Consider the following 17474-nt stretch of genomic DNA (forward strand, 5'->3'; position numbering starts at 1 on the left):
CTCCCTCTCGAGATGTGTGTTTACAGCGAATGCAGCCTGTCAGACTTGCGATAACAAGTGTGTGACAGAATGAGAAAGATACACATTAATCCTGTTATGATACCTGCTCCCTGCTCTGGGACACCGAGTCCAAAAACAGCGAGGAGAGTCGCTCAAGGGCTGTACTGTTTCACCACAACACTGAGCGCTTTCACATTCAAGGGCTGTTTGGTCGCCCAGTACATTGCAGTGTGTGACTGACAGAGAGAGAGAGAGAGAGAGAGAGAGAGAGAGGGAGGGAGGGGAAAGGGAGAGAGGGATGCAGGGAAGGAGAGGAGGAGGGGGTGGAAGGGTTGTATCGTCCCCCCTGCAGGTGACGAGAGGCAGGCAGGAGAGGAGAGGAGTGATGTCATCTCCGCTCGGCGCTAAGAGGGGTGACACAGAACTATTAGCAGTGTGTGCTGAGCATCCTGATCTACACACACACACACACTTCTATACATCTCTCCACACTCAAACGCATTCACAAACACACCCCACACACACACACACACACACACACACACACACACACACCTGTCGACAGACTTTGAGGTGACATTGTGGCGGGCCTGTGTCAGCAACGGATGAGTCAGACAAATTGGCGCAACTGACAACTGGGTTCCAATAAACCTTTCGGCCAACGTTGATGGGCTTTTCATAGATCGACTGGTGCTTTCAGGAGCAGAGTGAGGCCACAGCTAAAGGCAGTGACCCAATGAATCTCCACATGTACAGTAGTAAACTGTAAGCATCAGTCATACTGGCGCAAACGGCAGAATGGAGAAAAAGAAGGGAAGGAGAGAGGGAAGAGGCAGAGAGGGGGTGAGAATCTATGACAGTGATGAAGTTGTGCGTTAGTCTCCCTCCTCTCTCGTTTATTGTCTATAGGATGAGGGGGAGGACAGATACCCCAGTGGGTGTGGGCATTAAAGAGAGACAGCTTGAGAGTCGTTTACTGCCATTTATCACTGCCCTCCTCTGTGGCCTACACATCTTTTTTTCCTTTTTCTTCATCCTCTCCTCCTTTATCTCTATTTCTATCTTTGAAGCTTACCTCAATCTACTCACATTTCTCTCTGTCTTTGAAGCAATTTCCTTCTCATCTGTTCTTTTTTTTTTTTTTTTACCCCCCTCTTTCTGTCCTCTCCAGCCAGCCACCCTCTTCCCCATCTTCCCTCCTGCCTGGCTGGCTGTGTTGCTATGGCGTTTGGATCCCGTCGAACACGGCTGACTGCTCAACATCTATCACTCCGGGATGTCTCGCAAACAAAACCGCCCTCCATCTGCCTGGACAAGAACAACCATTACCGTTTGCAACGCCGACGCCAGCACACACTCTGGTCCAACTGGCCGAGGGAGGGGAGGTAAAGAAAGCGAGGGAGGGAGACAGACAGAGGTGGGCTGCAGGCCTGTATGCCTTCATTAGAGCACGGCCTTGATCATGGATGCCCGAGTACACCCACACACACGCAGCATGTGGGCACACTGACTACACATTCAGACAGGAGAGTGTGCACATGCACAGACAGAGAGCTGCAGAGGCATGAAAAGATGATCCTCTGCACCTATAGAGCGTCTGAACTGAACCTATACAGGATGACACAGTTAAGTCACACCCACACACATCAGAGCAATCAGCCACGCTGGCTGACAGGGTACTAATTTAAGACCGAGACTTAGCCTGGGTGAAACTGAAGCAGAACTGGGTTATGGGTAGAACCTGATTAAAAATACATCACAGGCCGTCTGCGCTGCTGAGACAGTAAGCAGGAAGATGACAGGCTGAGAGTTGTGGGCCCAATAAGGAACACCGCCGCCGACTGACCTACATCTGCTGAACCGAGCAGCGCCGCAAAACACACCCACAGGGGGGTGGTGTCAAAAAACATACTGTTCTTCTCTCCCCAGTCACCTGCTTTGTCCTCAGTCTACCCCCCCCCCCACCTCATATCTATATGCATAAGCACGCACATACTGTAAGCATAACACATGTTCTACAAGGGGAAGACATAATTAAAACACAAAGAGCACATCAATTTTTAAATAACTTAATCACCACTGCAAAAAGCAGTGTTGGTTGAGATTAACATTTAATCCAGAGCTGTATTTATGTACAGTTTTGAGCTACTTGTACTTTGAGTATCTCTATATATCAAATCCATTTTTTTCTTCAGACACATTGTGCTTTTAACCTAAATGCATTTATCTGACAGATATAGTCACTAGTTATTGCACATTGAGATTCCACATACAAAACATATGATCACCTTATAAGATGTGATATGATGATGATAAAGGTTGAACTACAGTAGATAGTATATGAACAAGTCAAAACTGTCTCCAGCTGCATCATAAAAAAATGTCGCTTACATGTTAATTCAGTGAATAATCAGTAATAATAGTCCAGTATAACAACATAACACTGACAGAGCCTTTCTGTCTGCATTACGTTTTAATACTTTGAGCACATTTTGCTGTTAATAGTATAATTAAAAAAACTGGTCCGTCACAGTCTTTCAGACTGGTTTCACTTCAGTTTGTTTCCTTGTTTGTTTCTGTTTAAACTGTGACAGCTGATCCTGGATCAGATCCAAGCTTGAGCACCATCAGTCAGAAGAATCTTACACAAAATTTTACTACAAATGTATTACATATCATATTATTACCATTACTGTGTAAGCATATCAGTGTTGCTTACACAGTAATGCTCTGTGTGCTGTTATAAAGACAGGTATTTCTATTATTTTGTCTGCCAGTTATACACTTATATAAATAAAGGTAAGTTAAATAACAGAAACTCCTCTCTTGATAATGCAACACAGTTCACCAGCCTCCAAAATGATCACACAGCTGAATCAACTTCGTTGTTGGATAAAAGCTGAGTATTATAACCTTCACGGAGGAGGATTTATTTAATAAACTGACATCTGTATATGTTACTGGATTAAATCCTCTTAATTACTTTATCAGCGTTTGGCCTGTGTATCCCCAACATAAAACACTTCTTTTGACACATTGTTGTCATTTTTCCACAGTTCAAGTGCAGTTTGGGCACAGATTATTTATAAACTTTTATTAAAGGTCTGATTGTCAGACTTTTCTGATTAGAGTGCTGCTAACTTGACATTTAGCCTAATGTGACCTCAGGAGCAGTGTAACTATGTCTGAGTTACTTTAGTGTCAAAGTCCTTAAAAGGAAATAAATAATAGAAGAAAATAGGTCTAAAAGTCGGCACTTGAAGCTGTACATGCAATCATTCCCTCCCTCCCGTTTCATCTCGTTGATGCCCTCGTCCCCTCCTTTCCTCCCATCTCTTGTCTTTTTCTTTGGCTTTCACATTTCCATCTGTCTTCATGTATTCTCCCTTTTCTTCCCTCTCACACCCTCTTCCTCAGGCTCTTTGACCTTTATTATCTCCCTATCCACAATAAGATAAAGAGCCGGGGCCTTGCTGTGCCCACAGATTCCTTCTTGTGCTCTTCTCACACTCTGAAGCAGAAATGTCACGGCCTCCTAGACAGCAAAGCTTTGAATTACTTTTTTTTCTCCATTCCGTTACACAATGAATGTGATGGAAATTTCTTTTATGGAGCATTTTCATATTTGGTGCATTATAGGAAATCACTCCAATATAGATAATGTCTTGAAGTAATTTGTCTCTGAGGGCACATTAATGAATCTGACTGTATGCGAGATCAGTTAGAAGATGTGAAAAAAAAACTGAAGATGGTATTTAACAAATGTGTTTTGTTTTAAATAATGTAGCACGAAGGCAGAGGAGACACTTCATAGCAAGACACTACAGGTGAATAGAGTAAAAATTTAACTAAAAGATATCACCATGAAACTCCCCCAGCTTACTTCTTACAATAAGAAATTTATTTTATAAGTTTACTGCAATTGTATGTTTATATACACACGAGGTCTTGTGTAATTAAATATGCACCGATTTGCATAAATTTCCAGGACAGAAATAGGAACATTAGATAAAGCCAGCTTCAAAGTTCATGTTTCATTTTGTCAACACGTTAGAGTCAAAGGTTTTCACAAGAGGATCTCTATTTCTCACACATCATAAATCAGAAAATACTGAAAAAAAATCCATTTTCGACATGCTCTTAGGAATAAAATGTTGAATGGCGATGAATGATATATGAACAACCCGCCTCTGTAAAAACCTTCAGAATATTGGCATAAAAGTAAAACTGGAAAGTTTGGTGTACGATGTATGCGTACTGAAATGAGAAGAAACTCATTTTGAGAAATCGGCCTTTAAAGATGAAGTATTGTGATTCACATCTACAGACTCAAATAGACAAATTGCAGTAAAATAAAAAGTAAAACGTATTTTGTTTTGTTTCCACTAGCCTGAGAGAAAACATGTTATGGAAGCAAAATAGCCCCAAATCTCAAAATTGACCACTGCATGAAATAACTATATGTCTCACTGGCTGCGTCTTGCCTCACTGACACACATACTGACGCAGCAAAATGAGAAAAATCTAAAAAATCAAACATTGTTATCCTCACAGTTAGCATGTTTGTGCATATTCAGATTAGGTGATGATTTCATAGTTAAATCAGTCTATAAATAAATGAATCAATCAACCCACCATCCCGACATGGTGAAGTCACGGTACAGCATCCTCTTCCCGACCTCTTTCCTCTGCACTCTCCTCGGGAATTCCAGATGTGTAAACTCGTTCCCTAATAAGTGGGGCTGCATGTAGGCCTTTGATATAAAAAAAAAAAAAAAAACACAAAAAAAGAATAAGATTGACAAGCCCAGGGGATAGGAAAAACAATTCCATAGTCTATTAAGCTGGCAAAGAGAGCAGGCGGTGTAAGAGAGACAGAGCTAAGCATAGCCAGTGTCTCAACGGGAGGGGAGGTCAGCTCTGCTAATATCTGACAGCTGTGTTCTCAAAAAAAAAAAAAAGAGCTGAGAAAGGTTGTTTCTTTTTTTTTTTTTTTCTTTACCAGGAACTGCAGTCGCTGTCTCTCTGACTCTGGCGTGAACTCTGCTGACATGGGGATGACTTCCCTGGCCCGGATAATGATAGCTCTGAGGGTGAGGAGCAGACAAAACACATCTCTGTTACTTTAAGCTGGGTCAGTGTTGCTCCTGCTGGCTGCGGGACACGATAAGACGAGGAAGAAGACGGGACACTTCACGACAGAGAAGGAAAAAAAAAAATAACGTCACGTGGCCTGTGCGTTACGTATGGTTTGCATGTGTGAGTGTGTATCTCACCTGCTGTCCCCTGCGTTCCCAACGTAGAGCTTCCCGTCTAAATAAACAACCGCCAGAGCAGTGCAGCCGCCTGAGATGTTGTAGACTGCCTTCTCCTTTTCTATCTGTACATCCTGAACACAAACACAGACACACACATTAATCCTCTGATGAGAGCACACAATACACACACACACACACACATCCTCTGGAAATAATCATGTTTCTAATCATCACAGCCTTCAAAAAGTTTTTCCTATCACGCAGCGGCACATAGTATTAAAGCCTGATGCTGAGTAAAGCATTTCCTTCATATTTAAAACCTGCCATGATGCATGATTATTAATTATAGCCACATAATGGATTAATTTATCAAGAGTGCCATAAGTCAAGAAGCAATAAAACAAAATGGAAACCAAAAAGGACATTAGAGAAAGTTTGGAGGGACTGCTGGTTATTACACCAGTTAATTAGCCCAGATTAATTTGGTGCTAATTAAACCAAAAGAATGATTTGAAAAAACCCACACTATTAGTTCATTAATTGGATGAATAATTAACCTGTCAGTGAATTAATCAAAACGCTAACATAAATTTGAACCAAGCTGCTCACTCTTGGTTTAACCCTTCTTTGCTCTCTCTCTCTCTCTCGCTATCTCTCTCTCTCTCTCTCTGGCTGGTGCTGATCTGACGTTAGCAGCTCCTCTCATGGCAGAACTGAGGCCAGGAGAACGGACGACGCCCGGGGTGCCTCCCTCACATCCCTCCATCACTATCAACAGACTGAGTGGGATGATAAATGTTGGGTGAAGACGTCTGCAGTGAGTCCAGCCTTGACACGTTTTCGCAGGATGGATGTTCACCCCAGCTAAAGCGCATCACCTTCTGCTGTGCTGCTGACGACCTCCATCTGGTTGCAACTCTGCAAATATGTGTGTGTTTACCGTAAGTGTACATATGTGATTATATCTGATCAGGGAACAACAGTGGACTGTAGTGTGTGTGTGTGTACACTGTGTCTATCAATATGTGTGTGTTTGTGTCTGGATGAAAGATGGGTGTGTGTGTGAATCCGATTGCATGTGTGTGTGTGTCTGTGTACTCTTTGTATAAGACTTTAGAAAGTCTGTGTGTACATGCATGTGTGAGTTTCTGTAACCTTCCACTCTACTACACACACACACACACACACACACACACACACACACCAATGTTGCTACTGTCTGCTTGAAGAAGCAACACATTTCTCAGGAGTGAGAGGGCATGAAGGTGTATAGAGGACAGATACATGTGTGTGTGTGTGTGTGTGTGACTTGAGTGGGAGGGAGGTGAACAAATGTGTCCTTCACACTGAATGAATTATGAATCCATAGCCAGCCATACATATTTATCCTCACTGTATCCAATACCTCTCGCTGCAGGCAAAGTCTTTAATAATGAAAATGCCTGCATAAACATCTACACCTTTCTCCTCTCCACTTCCACCAGGAAGAATCGAACAACAGGCAGAAAGAGACAGAGACATGCAACGCTCAAACATACACATCTCATTCTACTAAACTGCCACTGCAAACACGCTTGCTGCACTCCTTCAAACTAAAGTGTTTGTGTCCTTTAAAGACCAAGAAATACCACAAGGTCGGACTAACAAATCAGGAATTTCCCAATTTCTGAAGTCCTTAATCATATCAGCCTTTATAATAAAAACTGACTGTAAATGAAGTAGTCGTTCACCTAAGAAAAAAAAATCTGCCACTCTAGCAACAAAGAAGGAGGAGAATTTATCAAATTCCACTATAATTCCATTGAAATCCAAATGACTATGCTCAGGAAAAAAAAAATCAAGGACATTAAAATACAGCTCAGACATACACAAAAACTTTCATACAGCACACACCCACACAATTGCATTAATTGTATCTTAATGCAGTGAAAGAGACTGACTCAAGGAAACACAAATGCAAAAAAAATAAAAATAAAAATTTTAAACACCTTATTTGTTGCAAAACTCACAGTAGGCGCTTCATACTTTTAAAATGAACAATTTTATTTAACATGGTTTTGTCATGAAAGCCCTGTATTCCACGGGGACTTACAGAATAGACCAAAAAAGAAAATCTCTCTGTTGTCTACGATGTTACCTGGTTCATGAGTTTGCAGAAAGAATGGGAGCGCCTAAAGCTACTAGATCCAAACAAAGGAACAGAAAAATGAACTCTGAGAACAGCGATGGCTTCGACAGAGGTTTGCAAGGGATGGAAAGTTCTGATGAAACACAGTGAGACAGGTAATTAACAGAAGGAATCATTTTTAACTAATTAGCAAAAGCAGTGGCATATACTGTAAGTTGTTTATGAGGGTAAAAAGGACCTTTTCAAAAAAAATCTTTTCAAAAATTAGCTATTTGTAACTACAAGCCTCTGCCAACACACAGTCACACACCATACCTCTTAGACTTTAAGTATTTATATATTATATATTATATTCAATATTCAATTATTAACCTGTGATAGACTGACAACTTGTTCAGGCACCAATGTAGACCAAGATGTACAGGGAGAGAAAATGTAGAAAAAGAATGGCTGGATTGAATGATTAACTGGAATTACACTCAGCAGGCCAAACACACTGTACAAAGACTAGATGTCAACACCATTTATGCGTCTGATATTTTACATCAAGATTTGTACATTATTTCCTGATAAATAGACAAAAATGTTGAAAAATGCAATGTTGCAATGTTAAAGTGATAAAAACTATTTCTGGATCCACCCCTTTAACCAGATGAGCACTAAAATGTAATGGGTTCTTCCCTGGTCCATGTGCCATCCCTCAGCCAGGTTTGATGCAAAGCACTTTTCACTACTTTTTGGGCAATCCTGCTAACAAACAAACAAACCACCAAACCAACAAACAGACACTGATGAGAACATACGCTCTGACAACTAGACTACTCCTCATACCACACAACAAAAAACACAAGAAATACACTTAGAGTGTAAAAAGGTTGAAATAATGCATTCATTTCCTGAAGGCCAATGCCTAACAACATGGCTACCTCATGGTAAAAACTTAGTAACAGTGACCTGAAAATGGATTAGTGTAATTCGAGAACTTGCTTATTTGCTTTCTGTCTGAGAGAGAGAAAATTGATACCTAACGTCTGCCACGGCTGAAGCCAGGAGGTGATTAGCTTAGCTTAGCATAAGTGGAAGCAGGGGGAAACAGCTAGCTGGCTCTTTCCACTGTTCAAAAATAAGCACACCAACACCTATAAAGATCACTAATTAAATGAATAGTTTGATATTTAGCAAAATATTATTTCCTCTCTAGCAAAGAGTTAAATGAGGAGGTTGAACTTAATACCATTATTATGATTTGATGATAAATATGAAACTACAGCCAGCATCTAGTTAGCTAAATTAGCATTAGCAAGACTGTAAATGGGGAAACAGTTAGTTTGGCCTTGTCTAAAAGGAACAACATCTTCCTAACAGCACCTCTAAAGCTCACAGATATTAATTATGTCTTGTTTGTTTAATCCAGCGCAAAAATGGACAAATGTAAAGACGACACATTGTAGTTTTAGACAGGGTATTGTGCAAGACTGTTTCTTGGCCGGGAGCAGCGACTTCCTGAGTCTCCTCTGTCTGTGCAACCACACAGTGATGAGGTTGCTGTTGTTACACTTTGGCTTTTGTACAGATAAACTACATACCATATAATGTGGCAGATACTGAGCTTTATAGGCTAGTCAGACTGTTTCCTATTCCTGATCATCATAAACTGAGCTCTAAAACACTCACATGGTGGGAAGATATGTATCAAGCTCAACCTGGTCTCTCTCACACACACACGCACACACACACACACACACACACACACACACACACACACACACACACACACAGAGCACCAAGCCCACGGGCTAAATGTAACTAAATTGCACTGCAGAGGGTCAGACGAGGCCAGAGATCTCATCCCCTCTTATTCCTGTCCAGGCCCAAAAAACAGCTCAGAGTGATATGATTCTGAGTTACTTTTTTTATGTTTATACATCCCTGAGTGTTTATCGGGCCTGAGCAGCAAGTCCACACAACCCAGTCACTTTCATAGGAATGCAGTGAGTCGTGTCAGAGGGGAATTAAAGGTGGATCACCACTGATAAGATACAGAGGCTCGGTGAACTTCTGAGACAGAGATTTAGAGCGACAAACCTTCCCAAGACTCTCTGACATTTCCCATTTTCTTAAAGAATGAGCTTCATTAAAAAATAAGGGGGGCTTTTAGGGGTGAGAGTCTGCCAAAATCGGCTTTTGGGTAGTTACTCATAAAAAGTGGAAGTGACAGTTTTTTTTTTGTTCCAAGCAGAAATGTGTATCATTTGAAGCAGAGTGCATCTAATTTCTCTGTAACAATTACTCAAATTAAAATAAATGACAGCTGCGGAGGAAAGTAGGTGTTGTAATTAGAGCTCATAGGTGAGAAAAAAAATGCTGTAACCACCTGGAAAAACAAATTAGTAAAACACTGAACAATCAGCTGGAAATATGCTTTGAAATATCGCTCTCTGAGGAACAATTTTAGACCACCATTAGACAGTTTTGTAGCTGTAGGATTAGGTGTATGAGAGTGAAAGATACTGTGACCTCAGCTCCAATGCTTGAAATGGTGGATTTCAGTACAATTACCCTTTAAGAAAGAAAGGGTGCACAAGGTAGAAAAAGTGCAGATTCAAAACTGGATAAAGAGCTGGAGAGGCACATGAGAGGAGAGCGGGGAGGCAGAGAGAGACATAGATGTTTGCTGACTGTTAGGAGTCGTGGGCAGATATGTTTCTGACTAGAAAAAGATGAATAGAGAAGGAAAAAGAAAGCAAAAGAAAGAGAAACTATTGCACTGTAAAGTCATGATATGTACTGCAGGTAAGCTGTAGACCATAATTTTAATATCCGATCTGGACTCTTCTCAAAAACTGGATTTCTGCTGATTGCTGCCATGATAGTTTAAACTAATTTTAGTGTGAAAGTACAACACTGTCCAACAGCAGTTATTAGTATTAGTATTATCATAAGTAATTAAAAACACAGTCCTCATGACTCTGTGGAACAATTCATCTTATCATATTATACAGCTTTGGTAAACATAGATAATTGCACACTGCCATCTAGTGGTTAAAACAAGGAAGCACCAGGATTAATGGTGTTTTCTAATGGGATTGAAGATTGATCTGCACCGCCCTTCATAAACATCTAATTTATCCTCCCTGAGTGATCTCACCCACAAAACAGATGTTAGCTTTTAGCAAAAACCTGGTGATGTGTTGACGTTGGTCAAGCATTACTGGAATATAATTCAGAGCGTCTGTTTTAACCTTGCAAAGCCAGATGGGTGGGTTTTACAACAGCAAGACAACATAGATACTAAACAGATGTTATTTATTTATTTGTAAATATATTTTCATGTATTTTCTTATTTTTATTTTATCGCATAGGGGCCTCTGTATTTGCCATACTGCTTTAGTTCTTTACTTTGCAATCATGTGCATATGTTGTCTCAGCTAAAACTAGTCAATTAGTCGACTGACAGAAAATAAATTAATTTTCATTTAGAGCAACCTTAATCTCCCAATGTAACTACCAAGTCATGACAGACTGTTGATCAAAGCCCTGATGTTGAAACTGCGGCCAGTGACCTTTGACCTGTCCCCTTCAAAGCAGGCAGGCCCGCACTGTTTTGATTGGTTCTGGTCTCAATGTCTTGGCCTGTGCATGAGTTAAATCTCCAGCATCAGTTCGCAGCACAGGTAAGTGTGTGTGACCTGCAGCAGCCAGAGGGGAACAGTGCATCATTTCTCCTGACTCTGAGAGGCTGTTTATTGACTGCGACTGAGTTATCGTACAGTTTATTTTGTGTGATCACACCTCAACCTCACGCACCACGTCACCTTCGCCCAGCTGGTAACACACCTACTCATCTCTCTGAGCTGACAGAAGAGAATGACACTCCAGACGAGTCCATATCAACTTACAGCAGTACAGTAAACACCTTAATACCTAAAACTTTTGGAGTATCAAACGCTGCTTCTCTGATTCTGGCCTCGATAGCTGTATAAACAGTCACTAAACAGTCAGATGGTCATCATGTGTGGTGAAATACTGACTGCTTGGAACATACACACAGATGGACAGCAGAGGCAGATTATGCTGAAGTAGTGATTCGATGTTTTGAAGTTTGTTTTTTCTATCATGGAAACTTTGAATGAATTGTAACTGAAATAATCCAAGCTGACAGAAAGAAACTCTTTTCAAGCCGACGGGGAATGAGTGATACACAAAAGATATAGTTTGCGTGAAGAGTTATTTTAAAGTTCCTCTCCAGACATGTTTTAAACTATGTAAAAATCCTCTGCTATGATTAAATATTTTGTTTAATATGGTTCTCTCACATAAAATGGGAAAAAAATGAAAAACTGGGGATCTTGTTGAAGCACATTTTCATTTACTTCCTCATTGAGAAATCTTGGATCAGGCCTTATGCCCCGCCCACCACCGCTGCTTGCACTTGGTTGACAGGTGAAGGAGCAGTGCCTATCAAGATGGTTTGTGATAAACTTTATTTATTGCATTGTATAAAAAACATCATATGGAGTGTCTGTGTATACATGTACTCAAATTCAACAGGAAAATGTTTCATGTGTGTACGCTTATCTTTGTTAACCAATAGCAGAAAACTGGGATGCCTATGTGCATTTTGTTTGACCCTCTAATTGCAGTGAATCAATATCAGTTGACTTAGAGAGCAATTAGAGTTTAATGGATGTTAAGTAAGCATACTGAATGATCTGTGTGCACAGCTACTGATAAATGTGAACTAAATGACTAGTCCTGTTGTGTGTGTGCATAAGGTCAGTGGAAAATGTATGCAAAGAAAAACTTATTTGGATTTAGTCACTTCAGGCAGCAAAAATGTGCATTTTTCTTTTTCAGCAACACCCTTTCATAGTGAAGGACATGACTCACCTGGGAAATATAGGAAATAACTAAGTGAAGCAGCAATACAGCGATATTGAAGGCAGCCGGACATGGCATAAAGGCCAACAGTCCACAGAATAATGATGGCATACTATACTATATCATCTTAAAGCAGAAGTTTCCAACCTTTTTGACCTGTTAATAAAGTGTGTAGAAATACCTGCTTGTGAGTCCTCATCACAGTTAATGAGCTCAGTGTGATATGAGCAGCGAACCTTTCAACAAGAATGATTTTCAAATAGTTTCATTCAAAAGTGTTTAAGAGGCCTATAAAGATTTAACTATCCAATATTCCTCAAGAGAGATGCAAACCTAAGAACCTCACTGAAAGAAATACACAATTTTGTACAACATAAATATTTATCATCCATAATTATGTGTTGATCCTTAATATATGAATAATTAGAAAACCAAAGGCTTAAAGATACACCTTCTGATTTTGATAAAGGACTGAAACGTGCCATCAAATCTCTAAATTTGCTTCCAGCTCACTTTTTATGGAACATTAAAGTTGAGCGGAGAGGCCAGTACCAGATTTGGGGGCAGAAGCGGACATAGAAACAGAATCAGGGACAGTGTCTTTAAGATTGTCTGAGGTGGAATTCCCTTTTTCTTTGTGCTAGAGGATTAGTAGCACCACGCTCTGTGATTTAAATTGTGCGTAGTATTTTCATTTTATTGGAAAGTTCATCAAAGACCTTTTAATAAAAAAACCCCAAAACTTTCATATTCCTACTTCTTACCAAGAACGTGCCTCTTACCATGTCTTTGAAGGCATTCTCAATGGCTCCGATCACCAGGCTCTCATGTGAAACTTTCTTCTCAGTAAAGAAGCGTGTGGGCGGGGTGCTGGGTGAACCTGGAGCCCCCGCGGCGCCCCGGAGAGAGGCAGCCCTGGTAAGGGCGCGTTGCGACGTCGGGGTGAGGTGGTGATTGATGGGTTCCTCACCCAGGCATGTGGGGGGTAGCAGGTTTGGAGTGCAGAGGATCTCCAGCACCTCCTGAAGGTGCAGAGCAATGTGATGATGGAGAAGGCGGGAGGCCATCACAGCCGCCCCAGAGCCGGCGTGGCCATCGAACAACGCCCAGTAGTGAAAGGTTAGGTCTTCAGAGCTTTCCTGGATACGGGTGAGAGTCAAACACGGCTTCATTAGTCAGTTGTGTCAATATTTGAATCTACAAGGTGTGATCAGAACATTTTATCTGATCCCACATTCACACCGTAACAATCATAATAAGTCAGTGTGTGGATGGTCAGATAAGAAGCAGTCCACTGAAAATAATTTATTGTTCCTTTGGTTCCAATATGAATTAGTTTCTTCAACAGTTTCTCTACAAAAAGCTGATTTCAGCAGGTTAAATCTAGGTTCTAATAAGCTTTCTAACAAAATACCTGGAAAACAGCCTCATCCATTACTGTTTGAGTTGAGTTGAGTTTATGATGAATTTAAGACACACATGATACAGTATATTTTGTTATCAAATCAATTAAATGAAATGACTCTTGATCCAGACTTATAAAAGTGTGAATGTAGGGCAATTCCAAGCATCCATTCCCTTTGCAGTGCTATGATGTACAGCTGTAGTTCCCAACCCAGGGGCTTGGACCCACCAACGGGTGCAAAGATAATGGAAATCTCAGGGGGAAATAAGAGAAAAAACCTTTTGCCTATACAAATTTCTTTTACTTAATCATTGCTTTTTTCATACAGTTCGCAGTCCGTAGCAGGAGGTCATAAATAGATGTTGCATAAAGCGCCACAAGCCAAAAAGGTTGGGAACCGCTGATGTATACTGTCAGTGACCAGAAGGATACAAAAAAACCCACTTTAATAGCACACTGGACCAACTTTAGCCATGAGTCCAGCCACAAATCATGGCAGAGACTCAGACAGGAAGCTGACTCATGCAGGCTTTAGTGCTTCACATTACGCAATGTTAATGGGTGAAAGCTCCTTTCTGCAGAAACTGTATTCAAATGTATCCCATCGGTGCTTTCAGGGAACCGCAGCGGCCAGTTCAATGACATCTTCTGATCATACACTTCCTGGATGAACTTGTTGCACTATGATGTTAATATTTCCTCTGGCATCAGTGCTTCAATTTGCAGGTTTTAACAGACCCGTCATGAAAAACTGTCTGATCCAGACCTGGATACTGTCCCATGAGTCCATCTACAAAGTGCCTCCTCCCACATGATGTTCAGACAAAGTCTCCTGTGATCTGGTTCATTCATCACACACCTTTGAGTTTGCCGCCTTCAAAAAGTGCAGAAACTCTCTGATCCTCCGCCCTCCTGGAACCAGTGGTCCTGCTTTTTCAAAGTCTGTGAGATACCGATTTAACTCCACTCTTAGTGATGACGTCATATACAATGTAGTCATGAAGTTGCTTGGAGTTGCATACATCTCATTATGCCGTGACATAGATGTAAAGTGAAAAAGGGAGGGCTGACTTCTGCATTTTTTCTGGTCACTGAGTGCAGATCATTGCTTTCGCATATTTCTGCAGACACTTCAGCTAGGGTTTTCTAAATATAGTGCATGCCGATTCTACAACATGAGCCTATGAAGGAAGCTAAGAGCTCTAGAAAGGCTCTACACTACTCTTATTGGTCTAGTATAACTGCAGTAGTGAGTCATGAGGTACTTGCATGAGTTTCCTGTAGGCTCTGGGTGGGCCTGAGTAGAGTGCTGGTGGGCTGAGAGGAAATTTTTAGCAGCAGTGTTACTTTATATAGATATGCATCGTCTTTGGAAATTAAATTACTTTGGAAAGAACTGTTCAATGAGGAAATACTGCATGTCAGATCAGACAGATAAAGTGAAACACAGGAGATAAATATCAGTAGATTAGCTGTTTTTTCAGCCTTGTAGCTAAAAGGCGACAGAGCAAATGCTGTCAGTGACTGAATTAAGTCCTCCAGTATGCTGCATTAATGTAGTACACTGCCGTATAAAGGCAGTGACTTTGCATCCCATAATGATGTAGTTTTCTTTTATACACGTCATACTGTATTTGCAAAAGCACACAAGGTTAACTTAAAAAATCCTCTTTGTGTCTTTCTATGAGTGAACACACTCACATTTGCCTTCCAGTGTTAGTGGCTGTCAAGAGCAGCTGAAGGCCACAGTGCTGTGTAAAGGACGCTGTATGTCCCAATAAACTGCTGATGGGACAGGATGAAGGCAAGGGACAGTGGGTCCCAACAACAGGCCCCTGGGGGACATTCAAGGACTACATCCACTACATTCAAGTGCGATAACATTTTATCAAAGAGATGGCTCAGCTGCTTGCTCCAGGAAAAGAGCATTTTATTTTAAGTTCTCAAGATGCAGCCTAACATTCAGTTTGTATTTTTTCTTATTTAAAAATTTTGCTCTAAAAATATAAGACTTTAAAGAACAACATGACTTGGTGGTATATGGTGGAAACGTTGAATATTTCCTGATCAGTTTGACTCACCAGGTTCTCCCGGAGGCCCAGGCCCTCTCCGTTTGGCAGGGAGGACCTCCTGCGGGTCATGGGGGTCCGGTTGGGTGTGCAGCTTCCTGCAGGTCTCCTTTTGACCACCAGCACTTCACAGCAGGCCTGGTCTTCGTTTAACGTGCTCTTTCCTGCATTGATCACTCTAAACAGAGATAACAGGACACAGAAAAGGGGCTTTAAGCTTTAAGCTATCTTAACAGGACATCTAAGATAAGAGACAAAGAGATAATAAAAACAATCTGAATGAATAAAGTAAAGATAAAACAAGACATTGAAGAATCTGGAGCAAAACCCAATGGCTAAAACAACTTTGGCAAGCATGATGTGTGGACTATTCATGATATACATAAGTGTACAACTATAATTATGAAATACAATATACATTATATGAAAGTATATAGTGTTATCCAAAATATATGTGCAGTATATAATCATAATTCAATCCTATAATAAAATAGAAAATAATACTTTGATGTAGAATTTAGATTCCTTTAATTTAATATATACTAAAAAAAAAATAAAAAAAACTCCTAACAAAGCCTGAGGGATGAACTATTTCCAAGACATCAGTTGTCATCTTCACTCACATCACGTCAAGTACGCCCCTATATCCGGGAAAACAGTTTAGTAACAGCTGTGTGTTTGATTTCACTTTTCAGCCGTGCATTTATTTTTTACTAAGATACTAATCTCCCGAATGTTGGAGGATGATACACTGATGCAGGTAATCTAAGGGACTCTTGCTCAACGCATCTACTGGACACATGGCTGTTGATTCAGCAGATACGGGGGGCTAGAGGAAGACCTTTCATCCATGTGATGTTCTTAGGACTATAAAACCAAACTTCTGTTTAAGGGTTCACCTGCATGACGGCAGTTTTCTGCATTAAACACACCGAGATAAGGTGAATTAATGTCAGCCGATACACAAACTTTAAATACAGATTTCAATTTGAGTCCCACGCATGTAGGGCAGAGGACAGGAAGACACATAAATACTGCATTATACAACACCTGGCAGATGGTGTGCTGCTGCTGCTGCTGCTGCTGCTGTTGCTGAGAGCGGCTGTAGTCAGGGACAAGCACCCGCTGCTTAACAATACTCCAGGCATTCTTAATTTAGCCACACCGTAGGAGATGTTAGGTCTACAGTGGTCCTATTAAAGCTGTGCAAATATACTGTTGTAGTTTATGAAATTAGAGAACACAAGGTTAAATTAGCAAGGGACCTGCAGGAACAAAATGTGAAATATAAAATATCTATTTTTTCTGGAAATCCTGTCACTTTTTACTTGTCTGCTTCTTCTGTCAACACGTGATACAAAAACATCATTTAAAATTTCTTAACGTGCTTAAATACATTAACATATACATCAAGTCAAGCTATTCTCAATCATCTGCGATGTGAGAGGCAGCCATGACTGTTTCCCTATGGAGGATCCTATATAAATAATCCTAATTGGTCACGGGGATGAACATGCAGAGCAGAGACCCTCCGTCTCCAGCTAAGAAAACACTGTGGGTCGTAAAACTGATACTCGCTGGGCAGACCTTCACTCAGGAAGATTGATTTTAATTGCTGTCTTACACAATGTGCTATTCACCATAACCACCCCTAAAAACTAGTAAAGGCCCCCTGTAGTGTGTCAACAAGACTTGTTTAATTTTCCCACACAGCTACAGCAGCTATGAAGTAC

At 40.8% G+C, this 17474-nt stretch overlaps 1 protein-coding gene across 1 annotated transcript in view; it reads right to left on the minus strand.

Moving 5' to 3' along the window:
• ppm1h (protein phosphatase, Mg2+/Mn2+ dependent, 1H) overlaps window positions 1-17474 on the minus strand; it is a 35531-nt gene that overhangs the window by 9065 nt on the left and 8992 nt on the right. The window contains exons 2-6 of the mRNA XM_023400343.2: window positions 15754-15919; window positions 13050-13406; window positions 5277-5389; window positions 5003-5087; window positions 4636-4754 (exon numbers count right to left, since the gene is read on the minus strand). Of these exons, the coding sequence (XP_023256111.1) occupies window positions 4636-4754; window positions 5003-5087; window positions 5277-5389; window positions 13050-13406; window positions 15754-15919 (840 nt within the window). The remainder of the gene's footprint in view (window positions 1-4635; window positions 4755-5002; window positions 5088-5276; window positions 5390-13049; window positions 13407-15753; window positions 15920-17474) is intronic.

The sequence above is a fragment of the Seriola lalandi genome, unplaced genomic scaffold (genome assembly GCF_002814215.2).
Source record: "Seriola lalandi dorsalis isolate HSWRI2012SDOR001 ecotype SW California unplaced genomic scaffold, Sedor1 jcf7180002052274, whole genome shotgun sequence".
Taxonomy (NCBI): domain Eukaryota; kingdom Metazoa; phylum Chordata; class Actinopteri; order Carangiformes; family Carangidae; genus Seriola; species Seriola lalandi.